The sequence below is a fragment of the Aspergillus puulaauensis genome, chromosome 4, assembly GCF_016861865.1.
Source record: "Aspergillus puulaauensis MK2 DNA, chromosome 4, nearly complete sequence".
NCBI classification, from domain to species: domain Eukaryota; kingdom Fungi; phylum Ascomycota; class Eurotiomycetes; order Eurotiales; family Aspergillaceae; genus Aspergillus; species Aspergillus puulaauensis.
In genome coordinates, this window is record NC_054860.1 from 1,204,310 (window position 1) to 1,229,244 (window position 24,935).

The 24,935-nt window shown below is 50.8% G+C and overlaps 12 protein-coding genes across 12 annotated transcripts; 6 read left to right on the plus strand and 6 right to left on the minus strand.

Moving 5' to 3' along the window:
• Nucleotides 1–662: 662 nt before the first annotated feature.
• Nucleotides 663–4,298, minus strand: APUU_40497A (uncharacterized protein; the record flags this gene model as incomplete). The annotated part of the gene is made up of 1 exon (XM_041703575.1): nt 663–4,298. One exon carries the CDS (start codon nt 4,296–4,298, stop codon nt 663–665), a length of 3,636 nt encoding a protein of 1,211 aa, XP_041556247.1.
• Nucleotides 4,299–5,610: 1,312 nt separating this feature from the next.
• Nucleotides 5,611–7,083, plus strand: APUU_40498S (acyl-CoA dehydrogenase family protein; the record flags this gene model as incomplete). The annotated part of the gene is made up of 3 exons (XM_041703576.1): nt 5,611–5,797; nt 5,850–6,844; nt 6,910–7,083. The coding sequence occupies 3 exons, from the start codon at nt 5,611–5,613 to the stop codon at nt 7,081–7,083; spliced, it is 1,356 nt and encodes a 451-aa protein (XP_041556248.1).
• A 138-nt stretch (nt 7,084–7,221) lies between these two features.
• On the minus strand, nt 7,222–8,829 carry APUU_40499A (putative histone acetyltransferase Spt10; the record flags this gene model as incomplete). The annotated part of the gene is made up of 2 exons (XM_041703577.1): nt 7,222–8,268; nt 8,347–8,829. The coding sequence occupies 2 exons, from the start codon at nt 8,827–8,829 to the stop codon at nt 7,222–7,224; spliced, it is 1,530 nt and encodes a 509-aa protein (XP_041556249.1).
• A 501-nt stretch (nt 8,830–9,330) lies between these two features.
• APUU_40500S (bifunctional hydroxyethylthiazole kinase/thiamine-phosphate diphosphorylase) lies at nt 9,331–11,184 on the plus strand (the record flags this gene model as incomplete). The annotated part of the gene is made up of 7 exons (XM_041703578.1): nt 9,331–9,430; nt 9,483–9,659; nt 9,709–9,844; nt 9,894–10,307; nt 10,353–10,729; nt 10,778–10,878; nt 10,930–11,184. 7 exons carry the CDS (start codon nt 9,331–9,333, stop codon nt 11,182–11,184), a joined length of 1,560 nt encoding a protein of 519 aa, XP_041556250.1.
• Nucleotides 11,185–11,705: 521 nt separating this feature from the next.
• On the plus strand, nt 11,706–13,013 carry ARC1 (putative cofactor for methionyl- and glutamyl-tRNA synthetases; the record flags this gene model as incomplete). The annotated part of the gene is made up of 1 exon (XM_041703579.1): nt 11,706–13,013. One exon carries the CDS (start codon nt 11,706–11,708, stop codon nt 13,011–13,013), a length of 1,308 nt encoding a protein of 435 aa, XP_041556251.1.
• A 267-nt stretch (nt 13,014–13,280) lies between these two features.
• On the plus strand, nt 13,281–14,679 carry APUU_40502S (tryptophan--tRNA ligase WRS1; the record flags this gene model as incomplete). The annotated part of the gene is made up of 3 exons (XM_041703580.1): nt 13,281–13,411; nt 13,479–14,301; nt 14,347–14,679. The coding sequence occupies 3 exons, from the start codon at nt 13,281–13,283 to the stop codon at nt 14,677–14,679; spliced, it is 1,287 nt and encodes a 428-aa protein (XP_041556252.1).
• A 961-nt stretch (nt 14,680–15,640) lies between these two features.
• APUU_40503A (FMN-binding negative transcriptional regulator) lies at nt 15,641–16,444 on the minus strand (the record flags this gene model as incomplete). The annotated part of the gene is made up of 1 exon (XM_041703581.1): nt 15,641–16,444. The coding sequence occupies one exon, from the start codon at nt 16,442–16,444 to the stop codon at nt 15,641–15,643; it is 804 nt and encodes a 267-aa protein (XP_041556253.1).
• A 935-nt stretch (nt 16,445–17,379) lies between these two features.
• APUU_40504A (uncharacterized protein) lies at nt 17,380–18,348 on the minus strand (the record flags this gene model as incomplete). The annotated part of the gene is made up of 1 exon (XM_041703582.1): nt 17,380–18,348. The coding sequence occupies one exon, from the start codon at nt 18,346–18,348 to the stop codon at nt 17,380–17,382; it is 969 nt and encodes a 322-aa protein (XP_041556254.1).
• Nucleotides 18,349–18,738: 390 nt separating this feature from the next.
• Nucleotides 18,739–19,807, minus strand: APUU_40505A (uncharacterized protein; the record flags this gene model as incomplete). The annotated part of the gene is made up of 2 exons (XM_041703583.1): nt 18,739–19,176; nt 19,247–19,807. The coding sequence occupies 2 exons, from the start codon at nt 19,805–19,807 to the stop codon at nt 18,739–18,741; spliced, it is 999 nt and encodes a 332-aa protein (XP_041556255.1).
• Nucleotides 19,808–21,048: 1,241 nt separating this feature from the next.
• On the plus strand, nt 21,049–21,697 carry APUU_40506S (uncharacterized protein; the record flags this gene model as incomplete). Its single annotated transcript, XM_041703585.1, has 2 exons — nt 21,049–21,507; nt 21,557–21,697. 2 exons carry the CDS (start codon nt 21,049–21,051, stop codon nt 21,695–21,697), a joined length of 600 nt encoding a protein of 199 aa, XP_041556256.1.
• A 48-nt stretch (nt 21,698–21,745) lies between these two features.
• On the minus strand, nt 21,746–22,615 carry APUU_40507A (uncharacterized protein; the record flags this gene model as incomplete). The annotated part of the gene is made up of 3 exons (XM_041703586.1): nt 21,746–21,968; nt 22,041–22,422; nt 22,489–22,615. 3 exons carry the CDS (start codon nt 22,613–22,615, stop codon nt 21,746–21,748), a joined length of 732 nt encoding a protein of 243 aa, XP_041556257.1.
• Nucleotides 22,616–24,020: 1,405 nt separating this feature from the next.
• Nucleotides 24,021–24,779, plus strand: APUU_40508S (BTB/POZ domain-containing protein; the record flags this gene model as incomplete). Its single annotated transcript, XM_041703587.1, has 1 exon — nt 24,021–24,779. The coding sequence occupies one exon, from the start codon at nt 24,021–24,023 to the stop codon at nt 24,777–24,779; it is 759 nt and encodes a 252-aa protein (XP_041556258.1).
• Nucleotides 24,780–24,935: the final 156 nt, after the last annotated feature.

Below are 24,935 nucleotides of genomic sequence, written 5' to 3' on the forward strand. Positions count from 1 at the left end.
CAGCCACCTTCCGAAGGATAATATGAAAAGCCCATTATTGGTACTTGAGTCAATAGCTCAGTCAAAAGTCAAAACTGGCGATGCCAGGGCTGCTAGTGCTGCGTGGTCACATTCAAGTGGGATGATCTGATCGAGTTTCTTTGTCTGCGGACGATCCTCCTGCACGAAAATCCACGGTTGGGCAAGATTTACGCAGTGCCTGCGAGGCTCTGGGGCTGGGATCCGTTTCCAGAGCTCTCACTAGTCAATACCAAGATTTCTCTTCCAAGGCTGTTTGTCTCTCGAGTATTCCGCGAGGAGTGGGCTGGTTTGTGTTGTTCATGGTGTTCGAGGGTGGAGTCTAAAAAGTTGCCCTAACTTGATTCCTTCTTCGGCCCCCGCAAACTACGAAACTTAGTTATTCTACTAGTTCCATCAATATATGTAAATTGCCATGCCATCTCAAGATTAGCTACCTAACTGTGACCAGCGCAAGGACTTCTGAGCACTAGACAGACAATTATGAGACCGGAACAAAATAAGACAGACAAAACACATCACAGATGCTACTGCCAACCAGCGAACATCAGAGCTCGCGCCCAGACACAGTAAGTCTGAATGAACAACACTCTTCCTCCTAGATGTGCGAGTCGTACGACTTTCCTGTGTGGAAAGTGGAACCCCTAGCCACTCAGCCCTGCTGGCTCGGTTTCGCCTGACTTGGTGGTGATTTTGGAGTGTCTTGTTGTCGTGAGAAGGGTCCTGGGGAGGTTTCCATTTGCCTCTGTGGTCGGGGACATCATCTCGGTCGACAACGGGCTTGATGGACTTATCGCTGAGTCTGAGGGTTGCGCCCAATATGGGCACGCATCCACAGCATTCTCTTCGGCCTCCTCGTCACCTCTTTTGACGATTGGAGGTTCATCGCCATTATTATACCAAGTCGGTATCCAATTATTTGGCTTCCAGAAATTGACGTCCGCAACGTGCTCCGGACCAACCCACAACCGCCATAATCCCATGAAATGCACTCTTCTACCTTCATTGAAATCCATGCGGTGTGCACTGTTTCTCCTGTTCATCTCAAGGATAACTTTTTGAAAGGGATTGCCCCTCGGCCCTCCATCTTGCACTGCTCGGTCATATGCTTTGATTATAGGTCTCAGCTCCTCTTTCGGATATCCATTTGGGTAAATTAATTCACCAAGAGCGTTGGCCAAGTACCGGGCTTGTTCTGGGTATTGGTAAGCTTGCCCAACTTGCCGTGGTGCCCAAGGGGTAATCACAAAGATATGCGGCTCGACCGTGTGGTGCAAAGCCCCAGGCTCATCGTCAGTTCCGATTAGTGTCCGAATGGTATCCTCAATATAAGGCTCTGGGTCTTCGGAATCACCCACAAGGGGTGCAAGGGTTTTCTCCAGAAAATCAGGGATGGATGTCGCCTGATCAGCGTCAGAATCGAAGAAGTAATGTTCTTCCCAGATATGGGCGACATACACCCCATCTCGTGTGATAATCAAAACCACATTGCACCCATTAAGGTTCCTCACCCCGACAGCCATTCTGTCATCAGGATATTGCGGCAATGGAATCCATTTTGCAGTGATGCCGCGATTCCCTCCCACCCATCCATTATGATCCGTAAGCCTATCCATCGCCCTATATACCTCTCTTCGATATGCCTGTGGTTTCTCTTCTTCTGGGATATTATCAAGATCCCTCAGAGGCTTGGGCCTGATTGCTATTATCCGTTTGGCCAGATGATTTGATTTGACCGGGTCCCCCTCCAGCATCACCACCGCAGACCCCTCTATCTCGTCGGGTAGGTGATCCACGTCTTCAATCGGGACGTCCGAGCAGTCTACGTGTCCTGTTGACACGAATCCCGTGGCCCCATCTTCCAGAGTACACTCTGAATCGTTGGAGCATGCTTCATATGAACATAGTCCGGTGGGGGTAGGTGTGGGCGTCGTGCTGGTGCCAAATGGGGTCGTGCTGGTGTTGATGAGAGCCCTGCTGGTGCTGGCCGGGGTGGGACTGCCGCTCGACGAGCCTGGTGGCGCATCCCAGTATAGGCATGGGTCGACGTCTTCCTCCTCTTCGGCCTCGGGTTCACCTCGTTTCTCTCTAATCGGATCAGGGTATTTATTGATCCAACTGTCCTCATCAAAGAAACCTAGTTCAAGGGCGATCCTAGGACCAACCCATAGTCGCCAAGCACCGCGAAATAACAGCCTCGGTCGCGGTCTACCAGATTCCGCCACCATTGTTTGTTCGCCGATCAATCCATTCCTCCTCGTTACCTCTAAAGCAGCTCTCCTAAAAATTTTCCTGTAGTTGCGGATGATTTGCGGCCTTTCCTCATCGCTCAGCGTTTCTTTTGGATCATAGCCTTTTATCAATGGTTCCATCTGGTCTGGGTATCTGTTCGGATAGATGGCTTTCCCCAGTCTGTCTGCTAGCCGCTGGGCATGGGATTGGTACCGTATAACCTTGCCGTGTCTGTCGTAGTCGTGAGGCGTGATCACAATTATGGTGGGACGTTTTGTATGATGCAGCTGTCCTGGGCCTTGGTCAGTTCCAATCAGACCCAGGAGAGAGCCGACTCCAGCATGTCCACCGCTTATCAAGGGCTCAATGACGTTCCGATCAAACTCATCCAAACCAACTGGTACGAGGGCTTCAGCAAAATTACTCACGCCAATTGGTACGGGCTCTTGATCAATAAAGAAGGTCTCCCAGATGTGTGCCATGAACACCCCCTTTGATGTAATAATCATCACCACAGTACATCCCGTGATGTCCTTTATTCCCACTGCTGTTTTATCATTAGGGTACTTTTGGAACTCAATCCATTTACCGCTAACACCCCCGCTCTTTTCAAACCAGGAATTTGTACGACGGCCACGCTCTGACATAGCGTTGTACACCTTTCCAGCCTCTCTCTTCAAGTCAATGTCGGTGATTGTATCGAGATCTATTGGGGCAAGCGGCCTTGTTCGTATACGAGGCGCGCGCTTGGCCCGCTTACTCGCAAGCCCACCATCTTTTGGAACCTTATTTACCATCTTCCCGTCGAAGATTGTCATAAGGGAACCTGAACTCTCCGTGGGTAGCTTGTCGACGTATTCCACAGGAATCTCTTCGCAGGTGACTTCCTGTATGGTCACCATCTCTGCGTTCCCTCCAATAGTGCATTCGGAATCTGCTTTGCAACCCTCATATGAGCACAGGGTTTGAGCGCTGGGAGTGGGTGTTCCCATGATAGTCGTTGTGGTTCCTGTGGCAAGGCAGCCCGTGGTGTATACAGTTGACGGCGAGCAGGTCATGCTGTAGGAGCCGCTGCCAGACATGCTGTAGGACCCAGCCCCGGCCATGCTGGTAGCCATCGGCTCACAGAAGACTGTTACCAAGGAAACTGTGTTGTGGGCGCAGGACGTAGATGCAGTTGGGATCAGGGGTCTGGAAGACGACATGGACGATGTGGGTTTGGGCGTGGACGACGATATCGCTGGCGAGGTGGACTTGGACGTCGTAGTTGGGCTGGGCGTTGCCATGGACGCAGACTTGGACGAGGTGGATGCAGACTTGGACGAGGTGGCCGATGATTTGGACGACGAGGTGGCCTTGGAAGTCGTCGAGGCCTTGGATGTTGTTGAAGCTTTGGATGTTGTTGAAGCATTGGAAGTGGTCGAGGCTTTGGAAGTGGTCGAGGCTTTGGAAGTGGTCGAGGCTTTGGAAGTGGTCGAGGCCTTGGAAGTTGTCGAGGCTTTGGAAGTTGTCGAGGCCTTTGTGGTCGTGGTGGTTGTGGTGGCCTTGGAAGTCGTCGACGCCTTGGATGTTGTTGAAGCTTTGGTGGTGGTCGTCGTGGCCTTCGCGGTCGTGGTGGCCTTGGTGGTAGTCGTGGCCTTCGCCGTCGTCGTGGCCTTGGTGGTGGTCGTGGCCTTGGTGGTGGTCGAGGATGTTGTAGTGGACTTGTCATCCTTTCCCTTGCCCTTTCCTCTGCCTAGATTCTTGTGTTTTCCGTTGTCGTTACCATTACCTTTACTGCCTTCTGTCTCGATGTCCCCATCCGACCCTTTCGCCAGCGGAGGCATATTGGTCTCAGCAGGTTGATCATCTCTCCAGGACGTAACGACGTAGGAGCCAGTAAGGTACGAGGTAATAACAGTCGAAGCATTGTCAATCGCAGTGTTTTCTGGGTCGTTGTTTCGATCATTGTTTCGAGGATGTTTCTGGTCAACGGCTTCTTGTATGCCTTGTGCTGCTGCAAAAGCAGCAAACAGGCATATGTATGCCAGAACGGTTATCAACCTCATGATGTTGCAAAGAGTGCAGGGAGGAAGATGGGTAGGGAAGAAAAGAGTTACTTTGGCGGGTGAGGGAAGGGATTTTATAACCCTCCCCAGCAAGTCCTGGATCACAGCGGGGCTAGGGTGAGGGCTTGAGGTTAATTGAAAAATTCCTTTATCCAGCTGTGGAAGCTTTGTATGAATGCATTTGGTACGTGAATAAGTAGGTAGTGGTTAATGGCCTGTATGGCAACAGCCACGCGGATTGGTTATGATTCACGCAGCCCCGGGGCTAGAACATGTACAAAGAATCACGTCGAGTTTCGGGCCCTCCAGCTTCCGTTAGTAATCAGGTCTTTCATCGAACCTTTCCACTGCTGACGGAATATACAAGAGAAGTTGAAGTGGGTGCAGAAAGCCTCGACCGAAATCCACCTAAGGCCGGTGAAGAGGGAAACTACCTCGGTTGTCGCAAACGAGGAGTAATGGCTCTAGTGAATATGTTAGCCATTGCCCATATTCAAGGATGGTATGCGATAGATACTTTCAGTGGGTATAGGAGACAATCTGGGCTCAGATTATCGCTCTAGCCATTCCCAATCTCCATCTCGTGTTAATACCAACTTAGGATATGAATTCACCTTGCACCTGGGAAGACTGGAATCCTGATCTGTAGTGATAACATCATTGCTAAGAAATAATACCAAGAAAAGTGAAGCTTTTGGTGTACGCCAACGGGATGCAAATTCGCTTTCAAAATGATGCTGCGTGCGATGTGGGTTCTAGCCTGTCTTCGCTCAGTTGCTATTGCCTTGTCATGCCTTCATTTTCGCTGACTTTGTCTAACGGCCGCAGCTCCAAGAACACCACTCTGATAGTTCGTATCTCGCTGGGTGTGTCTCTCCGTCCATTGCAAGCTATAGAGCGGGCATTGGGCACTAGACTGAGTCATTTCCCCATCAATTGGATACGACCATTATTGATGGATGAAGAATTGCAAGGGACGTCTCGTTAGCAGGTGGACTAACGCTATTTCCCGTGCTGGTATATTTTGTTCTCTGTTCTATCGAAACGGGGCTGTCAGCTTTGCTCAAGGTCCATCCTAGGCCGTTAGCGTTGCAGCAGAAAGTCCAATTGGAATGGCAAAATGAGCTGGGGCATTTCGGAGATGATCTTCCGTAGTCGTTGCTTTCATGAGCTGGAAATAAAGTAGTGGGGGTGTGAGTGACAGACGAACCGAGTGGCCGAGACCGAGGCTGTGCGGGGTTTCATTGCTGCTTTTGCTGCTTATATACAACGCCCATCGGCGCCATCCCCAGTGTTCCCGGCCACCACCAGCATGAACTTCGAATACCCCCCAGACCTGGTCGCCCACCTCACCTCCATTGACCAATTCATCACCTCCACCATCCTCCCACTGCAGCACGCGGACGACAACAACCGCTTCTTCGACCACCGCCGCGAATATGCCCGCACAAACTGGGATGCCGGCGGCCTCCCACGTAAGGAATGGGAGGAGCTCCTAAGTAAGTTCCACATCTCCTCATACTCAAAACAGCCGATACTAACAAATCTTAGCCAAAGCCCGCCATCTCGCCGACGCCGCAGGCTTCTACCGCTTCGCCCTGCCCAAAATCTACGGCGGCTCCTCGAACCCAAACACCAACCTCTGGATGTCCGCCATCCGACTGCATCTATCATCGCACCCAATCTACGGCGGTGGTCTAGGTCTCGCCAACGACCTGCAGAACGAACACAGCATCGTCGGCAACTTCCCCGACGTGCTAATGCTACACCACTTCGGCAACGAAGAGCAACGCGCAAAGCTGATCCCCGCGCGTCTCCGCGGGGAATTCAGAACAACATTCGGCCTAACAGAGCCTGACCATGGCAGCGACGCGACGTTCATGTCGACTATTGCGGCGCGCAAGACCCATAATGGCGTCGCGGGGTTCGAGATTAACGGTGCGAAGAAGTGGCAGACGGGCGCGCACTTCTGTACGCATATGATTGTTTTCGCGCGCACTAGCGGGAAGGATGGTTCGGCGAGGGGGATCACGGCTTTCCTTGTGCCCAGGGAAACTGGGGGAATTGATGTTGCCAGCTACGAGTGGACGTTTAATATGCCGACGGACCATGCGACGGTGACGCTGAACGGGGTTTGGGTTCCTGAGTCTGCGATACTGGGTGTATTGGACAACGGGTTAGCCATTGCACAGACCTTTGTGCATGAAAACCGCATTAGACAGGCTGCTAGTTCCTGTGGGGCGGCGAGGTTCTGTCTTGATAAGGCGATTGAGAGGGCCAAGTCGCGGACTATCTGGGGCAAGGAGAGGAAGTTGGCAGATCATCAGGCGATCCAGTTTCCGGTCGTGGAGCTCATGACGCAGGTGGAGATGTTGAGGCTGTTGATTTTGAAGACGAGCTGGGATATGGATCGCGTCGTGGAGGAGTGTAAGAAGACCGGGGCAACGCCATGGATTGCCATTGAGAAGGGCCTCAGTGATAAGGTCGCCATGTGTAATTATTGGGCGAACCGGCTAGTTTGCCAGGCTGCGGATCGAGCTATTCAGGTACGTCCTTTCCTCTTTTCCTTTATCCGTTAGTTCTGTTTGACGTTGTGTTGCTGACGGTATAGATACACGGTGGTGATGGCTACTCGCGACACTACCCCTTCGAACACATCTATCGCCATTTCCGCCGGTACCGGATCACTGAGGGATCGGAAGAGATCCAGATGCGCAAGATCGCAGCTTACCTGTTCGGATTTGGGGGCAAAGTTAGTCGAGGGAAAGAAAAGACAAAGTTGTAGCCTGGTGATTTATGCTGTCTTGAATTGATATTAGGTCTGCTGTTTATGCCTCATAGGCATGTCTATAAAAATAATAGTCTCCTGTATCTGTCGTACAATCCCGGAATGAACGCCGCCTGCATTTGTAATGCTAACCAATCATGTAAAATCAAGCTCATCATCATTGTGTGCCACATATTGATACTTCATCATCTGCTCATGATGCACGTCATTTGCTTGGGAATGCACCAGCCCAAGTGGGTTTGCGTCTGCATCTGCAGTATCGTCCACCATCATATGGTACTCGTTCGGCGCAACATGGCGCACGTGGCTTTCATGGAGCGATTGGGCATGTCCATACGGGTCGCCGATGGCATCGTGAGTTTGGAATCGAGGAATCTGATGGATATTCATAATTTGAGGGTCTAATGGGACGGCGGTGTAATCGCTCAGCGAACCAACATGACCCTGGAGTATGGACGAATGAGGTGTCGCAAAAGGGTTTTGGTGATGTTGCATCGTGGTATGTTGGAGGATTTGTTGGGTAGATATCGGCTCCGCTTGGGGTATGCGAGTGTCTATATGAGTGTCCGGCTTGCTTCGATCTGAAGCGTCCTCGTCCGTATTCATTGTGTCGCTGTTAGGAGTAGTATCGGTAGCACCGTTCGGGGAAGGCACTTTGAGCGTCTCCTTGCAGTGGGGACAGTCACGAATGACTCGGCTGACAGTTTCTTTGATTCTGACCCAGTGGTACTTGACGGCGATAGCAGCGGTTGTCTTGTTGATCCCAGCATGCTGCTCTAGATGCACCTCCTTGGCAATCTCATATTGCTGTTGAGGGTCAGAGACAACTTCTTTGTCCTTTAGCATGAGCTTTTCGTTTTCACCGTCCTCCCCTTCGATGAGTTTGTAATGGGTGGCCGCACTCCGGAGTCGACTCTTCTCGGCTCGGTCGGCACCTCGGGGGTATTTGGAGTGCTTGAGATAATATCGAATTTTGTCGAAACGGTCCTGCGTAACGGGATCTTCCCCATCAGTGCCCAGGTCTCGGCCGTAGATTATAGCGTCGACAAATTCCCCAGGTTGTGAGACGACCCTGCCAGCTCCAGGTACCCTTCCAATCCGCTTGAAACCTAGTCCTTCCCACAACCGGCATGATGCCACATTGCTCTCGTAAATCAAGTTAAAGACAGCATACGTGTATCCCTAGAACAGTCAGAATCCATGAAATAGCGTGTTTGTAACCGGATAAAATGCTGTAGCATCCGTAGTTAGCATACTTACCAGCCTCGCAGCCCAGTCTAGATAGGCCTCGCCCATCAACCGACCTACACCCTTATTTCGCGCCGCGTCCGTGACAAGAAACATGCCGTTACAAACATGGCTACTCCTGCCGGGGTAGTTAGGTCGGACATTGAAACTCCCCAAGCAAGCCTTCCCCCAATCCACGTTCCCATCCATGCTCTGAACATCCTCCGCGTTCTTGATATCTCCGATAAGCATGATGGCACCAAAGTTGGAGAACCAGTAAGGCGCAAAATGCCGTACTGGAATCGGTTCAACCATAGCATAGGTATCACCCTTCTCAATCTCCCGGTTCAGCTGATTGCACAAGTACACGATCAATGACTTGGGAATCTGTGCGTAGGAGTGAAACGGGACCAAGGTCGCCACAGTGACCCGGTCCCTGAGAGTAAGCTGGCGAGGGTTGATCTCTGTTGAAAATTCATCGTCCATGGTTGCAAGATCGACGTTGCCTGTCGACATGCCAGTTCTAATATAGGGCCCTGGGCCGATCACGAGACTGCTTACCGCATTAGTGAGTGGTCAACAGACTACGGCGCAGTACTCATACTGCTCCGTGGAACAGGGGAAGGGGCCACGAAATACGGAAGCCTGGGCGTCTGGACGCGGGGACAGCGCAGGATCCAGAGACAAAAGGGAGGGTCCTCTGTACCTTAATATAGCTGTGGAAGAAGCAACAGGTTCGGCGTCTTGCACGAAGTATAGCACGAAGTATAGCACGAGTTGATGCAGAACTTCGAGGACCGGTGAGTATTCTCGAGTCCGGAATGGAGTGAACGCAGAAGCGAAGTCGTCGTCCCGCCCGGAGTTATACCTTGTTCCACTCCGCCCCATCCAAGATCATGTGACTAATTCTGTCAGGCGAGGCGCTTTTCCTAAACAGGCATACTGCTGGCCGCACCGACTCATCCCACTCCCGATCGTACCTGGTGACGGGCATTGCATCAAGGACGTGCTTGGAAAATGAAGATCGACCTCTCCGTCTATCTGGTCACGGACTCAACTGACCCCATCCTCAAGGGGCGGGATCTGTGTGCTGTTGTGGAAGAAGCTGTCAAAGGAGGTGTGACGCTATCTCCCCTCATCTTGTACTCTATTGACGCTTGGCAATGCAGGTGTAACGGTTGTCCAATATCGGGACAAAAAAAGCGACACGGGCGTGCAAATTGAAACTGCCCGCAAGCTCCACCAGATCACCAAGGCCCACGGAGTGCCCTTGATCATCAATGACCGTGTAGATGTGGCACTTGCTATTGGCGCTGAGGGCGTCCATCTCGGGCAAGATGATATGCGTACGCATCCACCAGTTCTGGTGACTAAACTTAAGACTGACGTCTGCAGTAATCTCTGAGGCTAAGAAGCTTCTGCCCAAAGATGCAATTATCGGGATCAGCGCCTCGTCTATTGAAGAGGCGCAGGCGGCAGTTGCGGCTGGAGCGGACTATCTCGGAATTGGGACTCTATTTGCTACACCCACGTTAGTTCAGCCGCATACAAAGAAAAAGTAACATGTGCTAATTGATCAGAAAAACAAACACCAAGTCTATCATTGGCACTTCCGGCGTCCAAGCCATTCTTGAATCCATCGCGGAGTCTGGAAAGTCGGTGGGAACCGTCTGTATTGGAGGAATCAACCTCTCCAATGTCCAACGAGTTCTGTACCAGGGAAGCTCCCCCCTTAAGAGGTTAGATGGTGCTGCCATTGTAAGTGCCATTATTGCGGCAGATGATCCCAAAGCGGCAGCGGCAGAGCTAGCTCAAGCTATCGTCACTCCACCCCCATTTGTTCGAAAGTCAGAAGGACCTGTTGTGCGCGAGACTTCTGCAATGATTGAGTCCGTGCCACATATCGTTCAGAATCTTGTTGAAGTCCACCCACTAGTGCACAACATGATCAACTTTGTCGTTGCTAATTTTGTCGCCAATGTCACACTAGCTATGTAAGCTATCTCATTGCCCTGTCAAGGATTGGCTAACCAGCACAGTGGTGCATCTCCTATCATGTCTCCATATGGTGACGAGGCTACAGACCTCTGTCAGTTTGACGGGGCCTTGCTCATCAATATGGGTACCCTCACCAGCCAAAGCCCTTCTGAATACCTTAAAGCTATCAAAGCATACAACCAGCGGGGAAACCCAGTGGTCTATGATCCAGTGGGTGCTGGTGCAACTGAGATCCGACGTGGGGTTGTTAAGCAACTCTTGGCTGGTGGGTACTTCGATCTCATTAAAGGCAATGAGGGGGAAATTCGCCAGGTTTCAGGGAGCACCGCTGTAAAGCAACGAGGCGTGGATAGCGGGCCCAGTGCTCTTGACGCTCAGGCCAAGGCGCGCTTAGCCCGTGACCTTGCTCGACGAGAAAGTATGTCGTCCTTTCCTGTCTCGGAGAAGAGTAATTAACGTTTCCTAGAAAACATTGTCCTCCTCACTGGCACCACAGACTATATAAGCGACGGAGAGCGAGTTGTTGCCGTAGAAAACGGACATGAACTCCTCGGTCAAATCACGGGCGTAAGTTACCGAGTCCATTCATGTTCAAGCCGACGAACTAACTGGATCTAGACTGGTTGTGCGGTAGGCACAGTGGCAGGATGCTTCATCGCCACCCACCCAACCGATAAATTGCTCGCGGTTCTCTCGGCCCTCCTCATGTACGAGATCGCTGCCGAGAATGCAGCTGCGAAAGACGATGTCCGCGGGCCAGGAAGCTTTGCGCCAGCATTCATCGATGAGCTGTACGCCATCCGACAAGCAGCCCTGAAGGGGGACCACAGTTGGTATGCAGGACGAGCAAAGGTTCACGAGGTCTCTCTTTGATTGATTCATTGGATCTTTTGCCATTTTCTTATAGTACTAGATTTCTTACGGCTGCATACATATATATAGACATGACCGTACGTAGATTCTACTCAATTTCATACCCACCAAAAGTTTACCAACTTGCCGTGTCTTTCATACAATACAATATGACCGCGTCTAATTTTATAATCTCAATACTCAAGGATTTGAATCAGGACGAGGATCATCTATCGCTAAAAGTGTATACTGTATCACGGGACAATGTTGATCCGAGCGGCGGGGAGTCGGGCATGATTCGGCACACTTTGACGGTATGACTCCAGAGGCGTTGGAACTTTTAGTGAAAGATCCCCTTCTCTGAGGGATCGCTACATTCAGCTAAACTGTCTTTTTTCAGCCCCTTCACGACCCTTCTTCGGGTCTCCAGAGTCTTCCCTCGGATTGTCCACCCCTTCACCAATTCTCTGCGAACGAAACACCTCACCCCTCTATTCAGCGCCGTCTTGACTGGAAAATACCCCGCTTGCTCTTTCGCAAACATGGCTATCAATTCCGCCCCCCAGAGCTCGCTGCTCTCCCTCCTCTACCGATCCTACCCCGCCGCCATCTCACCCGACGAGACCGAGCCTGACCTCCTTGCCGCGAACCCCAAGATCTTCCCCCGTGCGACTTACAATGACACCGAACAGGCGGACATCAAGCAATGGCTGAACACAACCTCTAGCCTCCAGAGCGCTCTGACCAAAGATGACAAGTCTGCTATCTCGGACATCCTCGCTCAGATCAACACCCATCTTGCTACACGGACAACCATTTTAGGCTCCAAGGCCTCTGTCGCAGACGTTGCTGCATACGCCCTTCTCGCCCCTGTGGTGGAAAAGTGGACACCCGAAGAGCGCACAGGAGAGCAGGGATACCACCATATCGTCCGCCATGTTGACTTCGTCCAGAACAGCCGTCTGTTTGGTCTGCAGATCCCCGAAGAGGAGAAGATCAACATTGATGTAAACGACGTCAAGTTCGTACCGAAGCCAATTGATCTCAAGGCCGAGAAGGAGCGCAAGAAGAAGGAGAAGGCTGCTGCCCAGGGTGCGGGAGCTGAGCAGACTGTTGTAGTGGGACAGACTAAGCCTGAGAACGCTGCTCCCGACGCCGCTGGTGCTAGGGGTGATGGCAAGAAGAAGGAGAAGAAGGAAAAGAAGGAGAAGGCACCAAAGCCAGCTCCTGCTCCCGCTGCTCCACCTTCGCCCTCTCTCATTGATCTCCGAGTTGGTCACATTCTCCGCGCTATCAACCACCCTAATGCCGACTCACTTTACGTTTCGACTATTGACTGCGGTGATGCCCCCGGCTCTGACAACACATCTTTGGACGAGGAAACTGGAAAGACTGTCCGTACCGTATGCTCTGGTCTGAACGGACTTGTCCCTCTGGAAGAGATGCAGGGCCGAAAGATCGTCGCCATCTGCAACCTGAAGCCTGTTACCATGCGTGGAATCAAGTCCTGCGCCATGGTTCTGGCCGCCTCTCCTCGCATCGCCGAGGGTGAAGACTCTCACGCTGGGCCCGTTGAACTTGTTACTCCTCCAGATGCTCCTGCTGGTGAGAGGATATACTTTGAAGGATGGAACGATGGTGAGCCGGAGAAGGTGCTCAACCCTAAGAAGAAGGTGTGGGAAACCTTCCAACCCGGCTTCACCACAACCGACAGCCTTGAGGTCGCATTCGAGAGCAGTGCCGTTCCTGTTGCACAAAGCCAGGAAGGTAAGCCTGCACTCGGAAAGCTGGTCGCCAAGTCGGGTGGTATTTGCACAGTGAAGACTCTGAAGAATGCTACTGTGCGGTAAAAATGAAAATCGACTATTCAGTAAATAATTAAAACAGCAATGGATAATTAGCAAATTCATGTTAGATGCAAGTAAATAGAACCAGTCCTGCATACTTCGTAGATATGGCATGCACGTGACCTCTTATCGAGGGGCAGATCACATGATCCACTTTTTTTGATTGCCCCTCGCTGTTCTTTTGAGTCACAGGCGGGGTCCCTGAGCTTGGCTGCGACCAGCATTTCCTCTCTTCCGTTCGTTCAGTCAATTGGGTTGAAATTTGTCAAGATGTCCGAGAACGCTGAGACCATTGATCAGACCGCCCACGATCAGGAACAGGATGTGAACCCCTGGTCCGTCGCAGGCGGTACTGACGCCAGCGGAAACGCTATCTCAATTAACTACGAGGCTCTTTCGCGGTAAGCTCCAAATGACGGATATCTTACCCCGATAGCTGGCGTGTTCGACTGACGGGATATATCATAGAAAGTGGAATACCTCGCTCATTGACCAGGCCCTCCTCGACCGTTTCGAGAAGGTCACCGGACACAAGCCGCACCGCTGGCTTCGGCGCGGACTGTTTTTCAGTCACCGCGACTTCGAGAAGATCCTGACGAAGAAGGAGAAGGGAGAGCCATTCTTTCTCTATACTGGTCGTGGCCCTAGTTCAGGCAGCTTGCATTTGGGACACACAATCCCGCTCACCTTCACGAAATGGCTGCAGGATGTTTTTGACGTGCCGCTCGTATTCATGCTTACGGATGACGAGAAGGCGCTGTTCAAGGACAGTTTGACATTCGAAGAGACGTTGCATTTTGCTAAGGAGAATGCCAAAGAAATCATTGCGTTAGGGTTCGACGTCAAGAAGACTTTCATCTACAGTGACTTGTTGTATGTGAGCAATCACATCTTGATGAACACCTGGGAGTTCTCCAAGTTAGTCACCTTCAACCAGGTCCGTGGGGCTTTTGGTTTCAATGAGAGTACGAACATTGGCCGTATCTTCTTCCCGTCCGTGCAGTGTGTTGCTGCTTTCGCTACCTCCTACCCTGAGATCTGGACCGACGAGCCGCTGAAGGAGAGAACAAAGGAGATTGCTGCGATTCAATGTTTAATCCCTATGGGTATCGACCAGGACCCTTACTTCCGCCTACTGCGTGACAATGCGCACAAAATGCGCTACCCGTCGCCTAAGCCTGCCCTTATCCACTCGAAATTTTTGACTGCTCTGCAAGGTGCTGGTGGAAAGATGTCCTCGTCTGACCCTAACTCTGCCATCTTCATGACCGACACACCTAAGCAAATCAAGGTACGCTCCTTTAACTGGGTCTTGGTACCGCGCTAACATTAGTAGACCAAAATCAACAAGTACGGCTTCAGCGGCGGTCAAGTAAGCGTCGAAGACCACCGCCGACTGGGCGGTAACCCCGATGTCGACGTTTCCTATATTTACCTGACCTACTTCGAGGATGATGACTCCAAACTCGAGGAGATTTACAACAGCTACAAGAGCGGCGAACTCTTGACGGGTGAATTGAAGGCTCTGGCGATCAAGAAACTGCAGGAATACGTGGCAGAGTTCCAGGAGAGGAGGAAGGAGGTCACGGATGAGGTGCTCGATCAGTACATGACTCCACGACGGCTGGAGTGGAACGGTACTGCGCAGCCGAAAATCAAAACCAAGTAGACAGACATTTTATACATCACAATACCCACTAGCTTTACAATGCGTACAACTAGCGTCGTCTATCGGCCATTTACTCTTCATTTTCTGCCTCTAGCCTGGTACAATCTTAGCGGCTTCTCTCGGAATCAAAGGGTGCCACCGGACCATCCATACTATTCGCGCCCCAAGCCTGATATTGTCGGTGCGCGCGCTGGTGCACATTCCTAGTGAGGAAGCCACGATAGCTTGCCCGGTGCATGTGGTCGCGCCTTCCTTTTCTGCGAATGGGTTCTCCCTGACTAGCTCCTTCCGTTCTTATTTTTGCCACGGTGGCTCCTTCCTCACATGAAGGTAGGTTGTGTTCTGCTCTCACTCGTCCATTCCCTCATCGCTCTTTCCTCACTTGTTCCTTCTTCGTTCCTTCCCTGGGTGAAATCCCTCCTTTCTGTTCTATGAAGGTATCTAGTATGGTTCCATGTGATCTCACCACTGACATATTGTAAGTGCACCTAGTGCTTAGTACATGTGAGTGGCTGCTGGGCTGTTCTTAAGACCACACTTCTATAGAGCACACGCACGTTTAGTCTCTCGAAGCTCTCATTCCACTGCAATGGCAACTCGGCAAACCTGCTGGAAGAATGTGGAGTTCAGCAATTACCAGCTTCTTGAAGCCCTTCTCACCTCCAAGTGCCGAGGGTGCTCATAGCCAGGTCACACTGCTGGCACATGCAATGAAGGAGGTCTGCCGGCAATGTCCCACCAGTTTAACAAGGGTCCCTGGAGCAGGATTTCCTCAAAAAGGCAAATGATGAGGTTGATATTCATTTGATTTGATAGCGAGTTGCAGAGTTAGAAGCACATTCGGTATCAAACCTTTGTCCTTGTCTTTATAGCATTTACTCGCACCGTAGGCAACAGAGTGACAAGCAACCCCAGATCCATGGCAGTAATAGTATACGTACTCTCCTTGAACATGAGCGCTCTAAGCCTTGTCATCCTTCTCGTCCTTCTTCCTCCTCTTCTGCTCGTCATGTAGAATCCCTCGCTCCTTCACCAATGCCGAAATCGCAGTCGCCGTCTCCCCTCCCAACCGCTCAAACCCCTTCACAACACCCTCCCGATCCCCAGTCTTCATCTCCTGACTCATCTTATGCTTCCCCTCAATCTTATCGATCCGGATCTCAATACCGACTATATTCCTCTGCATCAACTCAATATACTTCTCCGGCGCATCAGCCACCTTCCACGGCTGCGCCCGGTCACCTCCCGTATACCCCATAATCGACCGCTCCGTGTGCTGCGAGAGATCGTGGAGTTGCTGCGCCAGGAACTCGGCTGCCTCGGGTGTCCTAGAGTCATAGTAAAGCGACAGTTTCCCGTAGACCTGCACGGCGGAGTAGTTCCATGTCGGAACGACTTTGCCCGTGTCGGGCTTTGTCTCGATGTAGTACTTGGGCGTGACGTAGTGGTCGTGCTTGCCGTTAAAGACGACGAGGACTTCGTCGTCTAGCTGTGTGACATTTCCGGTGGAATTTTCCTGTTCCAGGGCTTCGATTATGCCCTTTACCTGTGGGTTCTGTTTGGCGATGTGGGCGCGGAGTCGGCCGGGGGAGTCGGAGGTGTCTGGTTCCGAAGCGGCGTCAAGGATGAAGGGGGCGTGGGTGCATTGGAGGAAGTTGTGGGAGGAGGATTTGACTCCTGTGATGAGCATGCCCAGGGAGTTCTCGTGGATGAATTGGAGGAGGGCGGCGGTTTCTGTTTCCGCGTGGACGGGTGGGATGAACATCTTGGCGCTTATTTGCAATCAATAACAATATATTTGTTTATTCTTGGCTGGGGATGGAAGAGGAACAGCCTCTTATATAAACGTTCATCGAGTCATGCTAGTAAAGTATCGAATGAATAGGATTGTGGTGTGAGTCACTTATAGGAAGGGCGCGAGAATACTCGCCCTCGGACACGCCGTGCTCAACTGGACACAGAATCCGATATGGATTACCATGCCATAAGGAGCAAGACACACGCCGTCCAATGACACCAGAATCTATGCAAATTCTGGAGACAGAATCCGAGCCTCGGCCAATCACGGAGGGCGAGTTCTGGCTTATGGTGTGATCCACGCATCCGTGGGCCATCGTTCTTGCAAACTGCATCGGGATTTGCAAGAACTGCATCGGGATTAGAGCTGGCAATCACAGGCACACGTTGTTCGAGACTTTGCAGTACATAGTCCAATCATGGAGAGCGGTGCAGTTGTTCCGACTGGGCGTGCAGAATCCTGCAGTTTCTACCTCCGCGGGGGTTATGACTAGAGTCATTGCTGTTGTATAGGACATGGATTCTCGGGTCAAAATGAACACCGTTTTCTACCAAAATGTCAAGGACACTGTAATTGGTAGCCCAATATATAACTGCAGCTGAGAAGAACAACGACTGAAAACTACTAGCGAAGGTGAAGAAACACAAGCTGTATCTGCCTCTGAGATCATAGATCCATCCCGGCTGTACCTGCCATATCGGGATTGGCTCAGGAAGTGCTTATTTCCCTGGAACCCCACGGCTTTAGCCCTAACTGGCAGCAGAACGTGCGATCTTCGATACGGTCATGGTTACCAACGGAAAATGGCCGTCCGACTAGCTTATCGCCGACTCCGTAGTTTTCAGTCGATAGCTAACATGCATAACTTTTAATATAGTATGTACATGACTACATTGCTTACTTTATAGTTGCTGTACTCTCCTCAATTGTACGTCTTGCATTGTATTCCAAGGCAACCGCACTATAGACCCGCCTTCGATAAATCCCCTATAGAGAGTGTCCATCACTGCACCGTCCATGTTGCCGTCAATAAACATATTCGCTACCTCGATAAAGTCCAACGGATCATCCTGCCCTGTAACGGTATATATCTCGCTCACAACCTTCTCCAGAATTGGACTTCGGCAAGCAGAATCATCGGCTGCGATAGCTAGGTTTTCGGTAATAAGGGACATCCTACAAAGATTGACCCTGGATTCAGATCCTTCTCTTTCTACCAGGCGTTTCATCATTGCTGCATCATAGATACCGCGGTAGTAAGCGAGAGATTTGGGTGAGGCTTCCCACACGCTTTCTGATTCACCATTCTGTTTCATTTCTTCCGTATAACCGTACATGCCCGGGTCCCAGTCGCGCGTGAGCCAGCCGGGATATCTCTCGTTTCCAATAGTACGAGGGACCGCAGTAACCCCATCCCAGTCTATGATACCTTTGAGTTCACCTTCTTCGGACACGATAAACTTTTGGATATCAAAGTCCGGATGTGCGATTGCAAAAGGATCCATGTTTTCCGGCTCAGGGATCCAGTCGATCAGCTGGCGTAGGAGTATCGCGAGACCCTTGGAAAGCAAATCTTGCTCGGGGTATTTATCAAGCATTGGGGTATAGCATGTTTTTTGGTTACTGGATGCTGCACACTCAATATGTATGGGGTCGTTGTCCGGGTCCTGATGAATGAACCATCGCTCTAGCATGGCCCTCTTATCAACCTTGCGCATAGGCCCGATACCGGATGGTCTCCCATCCTCTCCAAAAAGGAGACGGCCCCCAGTTGGGATTTTTGCGAGCCAGCGAAGACCGGTATCGAAAATTAGGGGAAAAAAGGATGTGGTAAGATCCGTATAGAGGATCGCCGACCGAGGGTGGTGCATTGATGGGGTGACCCTTAGGCTGGAGACGCTGTACAATGTCTCTTGCGAGTAGCGGTAGTTGATCTATGTCGAGAGCTGAGAGAACTGCAGAGAATAGTTCTTCGTTCTCGCTTTCTTCTGATTGTTCTTGTGACATTGTGGATGTTGGGGTTGGTTGTAACAAGTTGATTTAAGCGCCGGGTAAAATTGAGAAGACAATGAATTACACGCCCAGATATTCGATTTACTAATGACTATTCAACGTCCAATGTGGTGATATGAATAGTAATGTAGCTGGTTGCCAGTCGGCGCATGGGTGGCTATGGTGTCAGAAGACCCTTTTACATTATTTCCCCCCTCATTAATTATTTCAACGAGTTTCACAGTGCTAAAGATGACAAACAAGGATTATCACGCCAAAACTTCCTTCCAATTGAGCCTCTTCAACGAATCTTCCGTACTTCGCAGCTGATTCTGCACCCCTAGATCGCTAGGAGCAACGACCTGATCCTCAGTCAAGCCCATCGTATAGCTCCCCTTCCCGAATTCATCTATATACTTCATCATCAACCCGATCTCTGTACCGATTGGGCCCCAGAGGCCCTCGTAACTCTCCATGCTCGTCTCCAAAAAAGTCACATCGGCGTCCAAGGCCTTTGAGAGCGCGTCTGCCCACCCATTCGGCGTGAGATAGTCCCCGACGCCGAGGACATACTTTCCAATCGTCTTTTCAGGCTGTTGGAAGATGGCATTGGCTATCAGGCCGACATTGGTTGTCTCGTCTCCAACCATGGGAATAAGTGCTGATGACGAGCAGGGAAATGATATTATATACTTATTTGCCCCTTTCTGTAAGTTTCGGTTATCAGTATCACGCATCATCAACTGAAAGGTTAGATTAGTAGTGGATAATACTAACCACATAAACAGGCACATAGGGAATTCGTTTCAGATTCGATCCATACATCCCAACCCGCACAAATGTCGTCTTATCCTTCAGTCCATTCGCTTCGTCAAGTATAAACTCATCAGCAGGGACCTTGGACTGAAAATGCGGAATCTTGTATTTCCCGCTAGACGTCTTCTCTGCATTAGAAAGCGTCGACCAAATCAAATGCTTCAACGTCCCCGATTTGGCAACTTCAGACGCAGCCCGCACGAGATTCAATCCCTGAGTTGCTTCTAGCTTTTGCGCTGCCTCGGCGCCCTGCGTCATGAACACCTCCGCGCGGAAGACGGTGTTGGCAAAGATGAAGGTCGCGCCCTTGAACGCAGATACCAGGCTGTCGACGGAAGCTAGGTCCGCTTTTACGACCTCGACTTCAGGGCTACTATTCGCGAGACGGGTCGCGTCTGGAGACGCGATGTTGGATGTTAGGGCTCGGATTTTGTAGGGCTTGGTGGAGGCGAGTAGAGCGGAGACCACGCCGGAACCTTGGGCGCCCAGGGCTCCGACTACGACGGCGATTGGGGGGCTCATCGCTCCAACTATTCACAATATATATAAATGAGAGGGTTGGGGATTGGATGAGAGCTGATTCCTTTGCGGCGTCTTACATCTTTTTGTATGACGAAATGGCGCCGGCAGTCGCGGGCGGGGTGGGATGATGATTACTGTCGTTAATAAGCAAGCCTTAGCTCTGACATGTCTGACAAATACATCCAGTCTAAGGGGCTTTTGCTGGTAATCATAGAGTTAAGGTTAATTGATCTTCTGGGTCGTTACGGCACGCGGATGTTTTCCACCTACGGTTCCGTTCCCGAACGGAGAGACATATCCGGAGTGTTAGGGCAGGCCTGCATTGGCGCATACGAGTTATTTTACAGCATAACTAGCTTAGCGTTGTTATGCAAAGAGTGAGAACTGACTACTTTTCGAGGGCTTTGTCCCAAGAGCAACCGTTAGGATTGCATGTATGAGGGTGTTTGCGATGTCCTTATTCCCTCAAGTGCATTTGAAGACAAGATATCGCCCAATTGTGCCAATTAGTAGTAAGTATTCTCACCGGGGAGCGATATCGATTCATTCGAGTTTTGGGAGGTCTGATCGCACTTGCCAATCGTAATGGAACAGTCATACACATCCAACGCTCCTTCCCTGGCCGCCCTCGCTTAAAGGCGTACCTTCCAAAATCAGCGCAATGGAGTGCTGTCTCCGTGAGCCTACAAAACCCCTCCTTCTCACCTTTCCCAACACTCTTCTCTTTCTTCCCAGCATCAATCACACCAATTGCTATTATCGAAGCCATTCAGCCATCTTCGATGGACGTGGGAGAGAATCAAGTTCCAGGCAGGTACCTCTTCAATGACCTCGTCCCGAGTGAGACTGAGCGGTTTTTTTCTTGCTTTTTGACCGTCCTGCTAGTCAAGGGTGACTTCTGCCCAGGCTAACGCAAAAGATCATTTAGGTCCGACATATCTTCCTCGCCAGTCACAAAGCAGGCTGGGTTGATAGACCAAACAAGAAAGGGGGGAGCCGGGAGAAGAAAGAAAGGAAATTCGAATTGGGGTCTTCCACCCAAGAAGGAACATGCACATGGTTTGTTATCAGGGTGGCAGGGCAGGATATTCATTTGGATGTTGAATCATGTAGCCTAGCAATTGGGTACCAGGTGTGCCCCGCATATTTAGGTAGCTGCAAATCATCTTCCGCGAATGTACCCAACTTGAGCTCCAAACCGAATTGTCTTCGATATTCTCATCCTAAGACTTCAAACAGCCATGTCAAATCTACCTCCACCCCCACCACCACCCGCAGTAACTGCCGCCAACCAGCCAAACAACCCAACGGTTGTCCCCGCTCCAGCTGTTCCTCCAGCTGGCCCTCCCAGTTCCGTCCTGGTACATCTTCTGATCTACAATGGCTACCCCTTCAAGGACCACTGGGCATACTTTGTCCAGTCCCGTCAGCACAAACATATTGGCGTGAAGATTCATGCGACTGGAGACGTGCGCACTGGCTTCATATTCGAGGTAAAGCGCAACCATAACCTGGAGGCGACGGAGGATATCCCTACGAAAGTAGTCCCACTGCAGTGGGTAGATGGGGCATTGTTCGATGAGGCTACAATCAGTGGGGACGATGAAAAAGAAGAGGCCATAGACAATAAACCTGTTGGTGAGTTTGAGGAGGCGTTGTACAAGGTGGATGTTCCAGGGAAGTCGCTTGTCGGTATTGATGTGAGTGAGACCCTGTTCCACATGGCCAGTTTGCTGATTGCACTGTCAGGATGTCCCCAGAGAAGGGGCTGGAAGGAAGGTTACACAGAGGGACTGTCAGACGTGGATTGTCGAGTCTGCGGACCAGCTTGTCAAGGATGGAATTTTTAAAAGCGAGGTTGTAGACTACCTTCGTGCAGCTCAGCAGTGACTCTGCCTTTAGAAGCCATACATAGAATGTATTCGCTTGAGCATCAGATCATTCGTCTTTCTTCCCTCCCATGACTGGACACCTAGCAGCAGCGGCCACATCGTCGGTTTTCAACCCATTCTCCTCCTTTGCAATCTGCCGAAACATATCCATCGGGTCAAACCACACATCAATCTTCTGCAGCTGCAGTTTCTCATTCACCCTAGCAACAACAATCCCTTCGATATCAATCACCCCACCATGGGCCTTGACCCTGACAGTCTCACCCGACCTACCAAAGCATCAGCCCAAATCCGGACAACCTATACAGGCAGCCCATACAGGTAGAGAATATGAAACTCACTCATTATTCCCCATATAATCACTCCCCATAACCCCCCAATGCCTCCACCGAAACACCACAACAGGCGGCCCACTATAAACCTCCTTCACCTCCCACGCAAACGTCGGCATCATCCTCTTAAACGACTTATGGCTCGCCTCGAAGTCATTCTGCGCGGGGTCGTAGTACTTATTCGGCGTGATGAGCGCGTTGTAAGTGCCCACCTTCAGCATGTCCTCCCCCGTTGTCGCCGGCCCGCCGTTTAGCGAGAAGGTGTAGCAGCTCTGGTCGACGGTGCGCCAGTCCGAAAGGGAGGTTTTGAATGAGGCCTCGACTTCCCAGTTTTTGACGAGGTTTTCGACGAGCGAGGGGAGGGATGTGGCTTCGTGGGTCATCTGTCTGGCTGGGATGGGTTAGGGAGCTGTTCTTGTGAGAGTTTGGAGAGGGAGGTAAGGAGGGAGGGAGATACTCTGCTCGTAGTATTCGCGGGTCTTTTTATAACTTGGTGGTCTTCCATAACGCCAGGCGGCGTCGGTGTCACCTAAGACAGCATTGGGGTCGAGGACGTAGTCTGGAAGGCCTTGGGTGTCTGCCATGTTGAGTGAGAGTATGTGACGGAGTAGAACAGGAGGAGGAATTCCCTGAGAAGATGAAATCCTGACCGACTGGCCAGACCTGGGCAGCTGGCTATTTATTATTATTTACACAGCCGTAGGCACGTTCCAAACTTCCAACCGATGGGCAGTAAGTAAGTGGGTAGTACGCACTACGTCCTGGCCGGTGCGTACGCTCCGTCGTACCTCCACAGCGCCATCCCACATTAATATCGGCGATTGTTCCACCCATCCAATAAAACCAGCCTGATTACACCACGGAGCATATGTCTTTTTATAGTAAAAGTTAGATATAGTGCCCAGGCGTTTTGAGTCTCACTGTGTCACCGGTCTGTTCCGCGCCCATCCTTGTCGGATCAGCCGCGCTATGCTTGATTTGCACCGGCAAGGCCGCCCGGTATGAGGCTCCGTAGGGGTCATAATAGGTTAAGAGGGTTCTTGGCGATCATACGATCGCTCTGGGGCTCAAAGAGTGGTATCTGCAGTGATATCTGCAGCAGTTCTGGTTCAATGACGATACTGGAATACGTGTCCGAGCCAGAAGTCGAGGGTTGCAATTCGAGGGTTGCAATTGTGGGATCTTTCAGGCTGCGAGGAGACCACGATTCACGACCCAGATCTGGAATCCGATACATGAGTGGGGAATATCTTAGATTGATTGCATTAGATGTTGTTTGGATGGAGCAATTGGTAGAGCTGTCGGGCACTCCACTTGCGGTGGGTAATTGTATCGAAGCTAGGACTCGGGGCCATTCTTTAGCGGGTCCTTGGAAAAGATGGCGGTTTCCCCAGATAAGCGAGCCAGACAGTACGTAGTCTCGTATTTCTAAAATTTGAAATCACATGTTTTTCACATGTTTCTCAATCATTGAGAGTCGGCTTAACTTCCTTGGTGAATAATGAGAAGGGTCGGCATTCACTGATACAAGTGGACGGCCCATGTCTGTACAACCTTAACTACTAATCTCCATGTGTAAACTCTGTTGGCATATAATGTAAATGGAAAGATGGCTAAATAACTACTAGTGGGCTTTTTGGTCGAATGGTATTTTGATAAACTCAGGATATAATCTGACACTGAACTCTGGTCTTCTATTGAAGCCATCTTGTGTTCAGTGGCTGGCTATCATGCGGTCCGTGGTGAAGTCGAAGCCCTATTGACCGGATACTCCACCTGACAGATAACACATAATTCTTCACTCTTTATAAGTGTTATAATCTGGATAGGTTCATCACTGAAGCTTACAAATAATAGTTTATTTTCATACTGTGAAAATCTCAACTATATTCATAGGAGTCATCACTGGCTACGATATAAACTGCAAGATATTTTACCTCTGAAAGTGTTTCTCCTTATCCATACATGATCTTTACACCATCTAGCAGCATGGACAGGAGCACCGGCTCGAGATCTCCACTCTCCTCATCTCCTTCAGAGCCCCCAACCCCCAACAGCACTGTGAAACTGCAGGTAGGGGAGCGTTGGTTCACCACCACCCGCGATACCCTGGTATCTCAGAGTACCTTCCTCGAAGCCCTACTCTCCAGCCGCTGGAAGGCCGACAGAGAGGACGGATCCTACTTCATCGACTCCGATCCCACTCTATTCGAGCATATCCTGCGATACCTGCGCCGTCCCAACGTCTTTCCTATTTTCTACGACCCGGTCAAGGGCCATGACCTTGTGCTGTACAACGCCCTGCTCGAAGAAGCAAGGTACTTCGGCATTGACACTCTGGTCGACTGGTTTGAGGGAGGGGGGTACCTGGACAAAGTCACTGTCAACCACACCGTGACTGTGATTCGTGGGGAGCCGTCAATTCTAGGCACCATCTATGACGAACAACAAGAGCCCAATACTCGGGTGACTTTCCATCCGCAGCTAGTCCCACTTAAGGTGTATGTGTGTCCGCGAGGGATATGTGTGCATCGTGGAAAGCAGTCAATGTGCGGAAAGGCTTGCAGGAAGGCGCAAGGCGATCTTCCTTCTACGTACGAGGAAGAGGTAGAGCAGAGGGTTGTGGTTGTAAAGACAAAGACTACCGTCGGGACGGACTTGGAAGCTGATCAGGATGGAATGTATGGAATGTGTAAAGGTCATGGAGGGTTGGAAGCGCATGGAGTGGATGGACCGAGCCTTATATAGGCAGAAGGGACAAGCTGCTGGCTGACCGAGTTATGTTGAAATAGCATTCATGTTGCCACTCTCGCCGAAGTATGGAATTTATACTTCGAAGTAATAAGAAGAAACATTGTTCACAATATTTTACCGAGTGTCTGTAAAATCGAGAGTCAGTTCTTT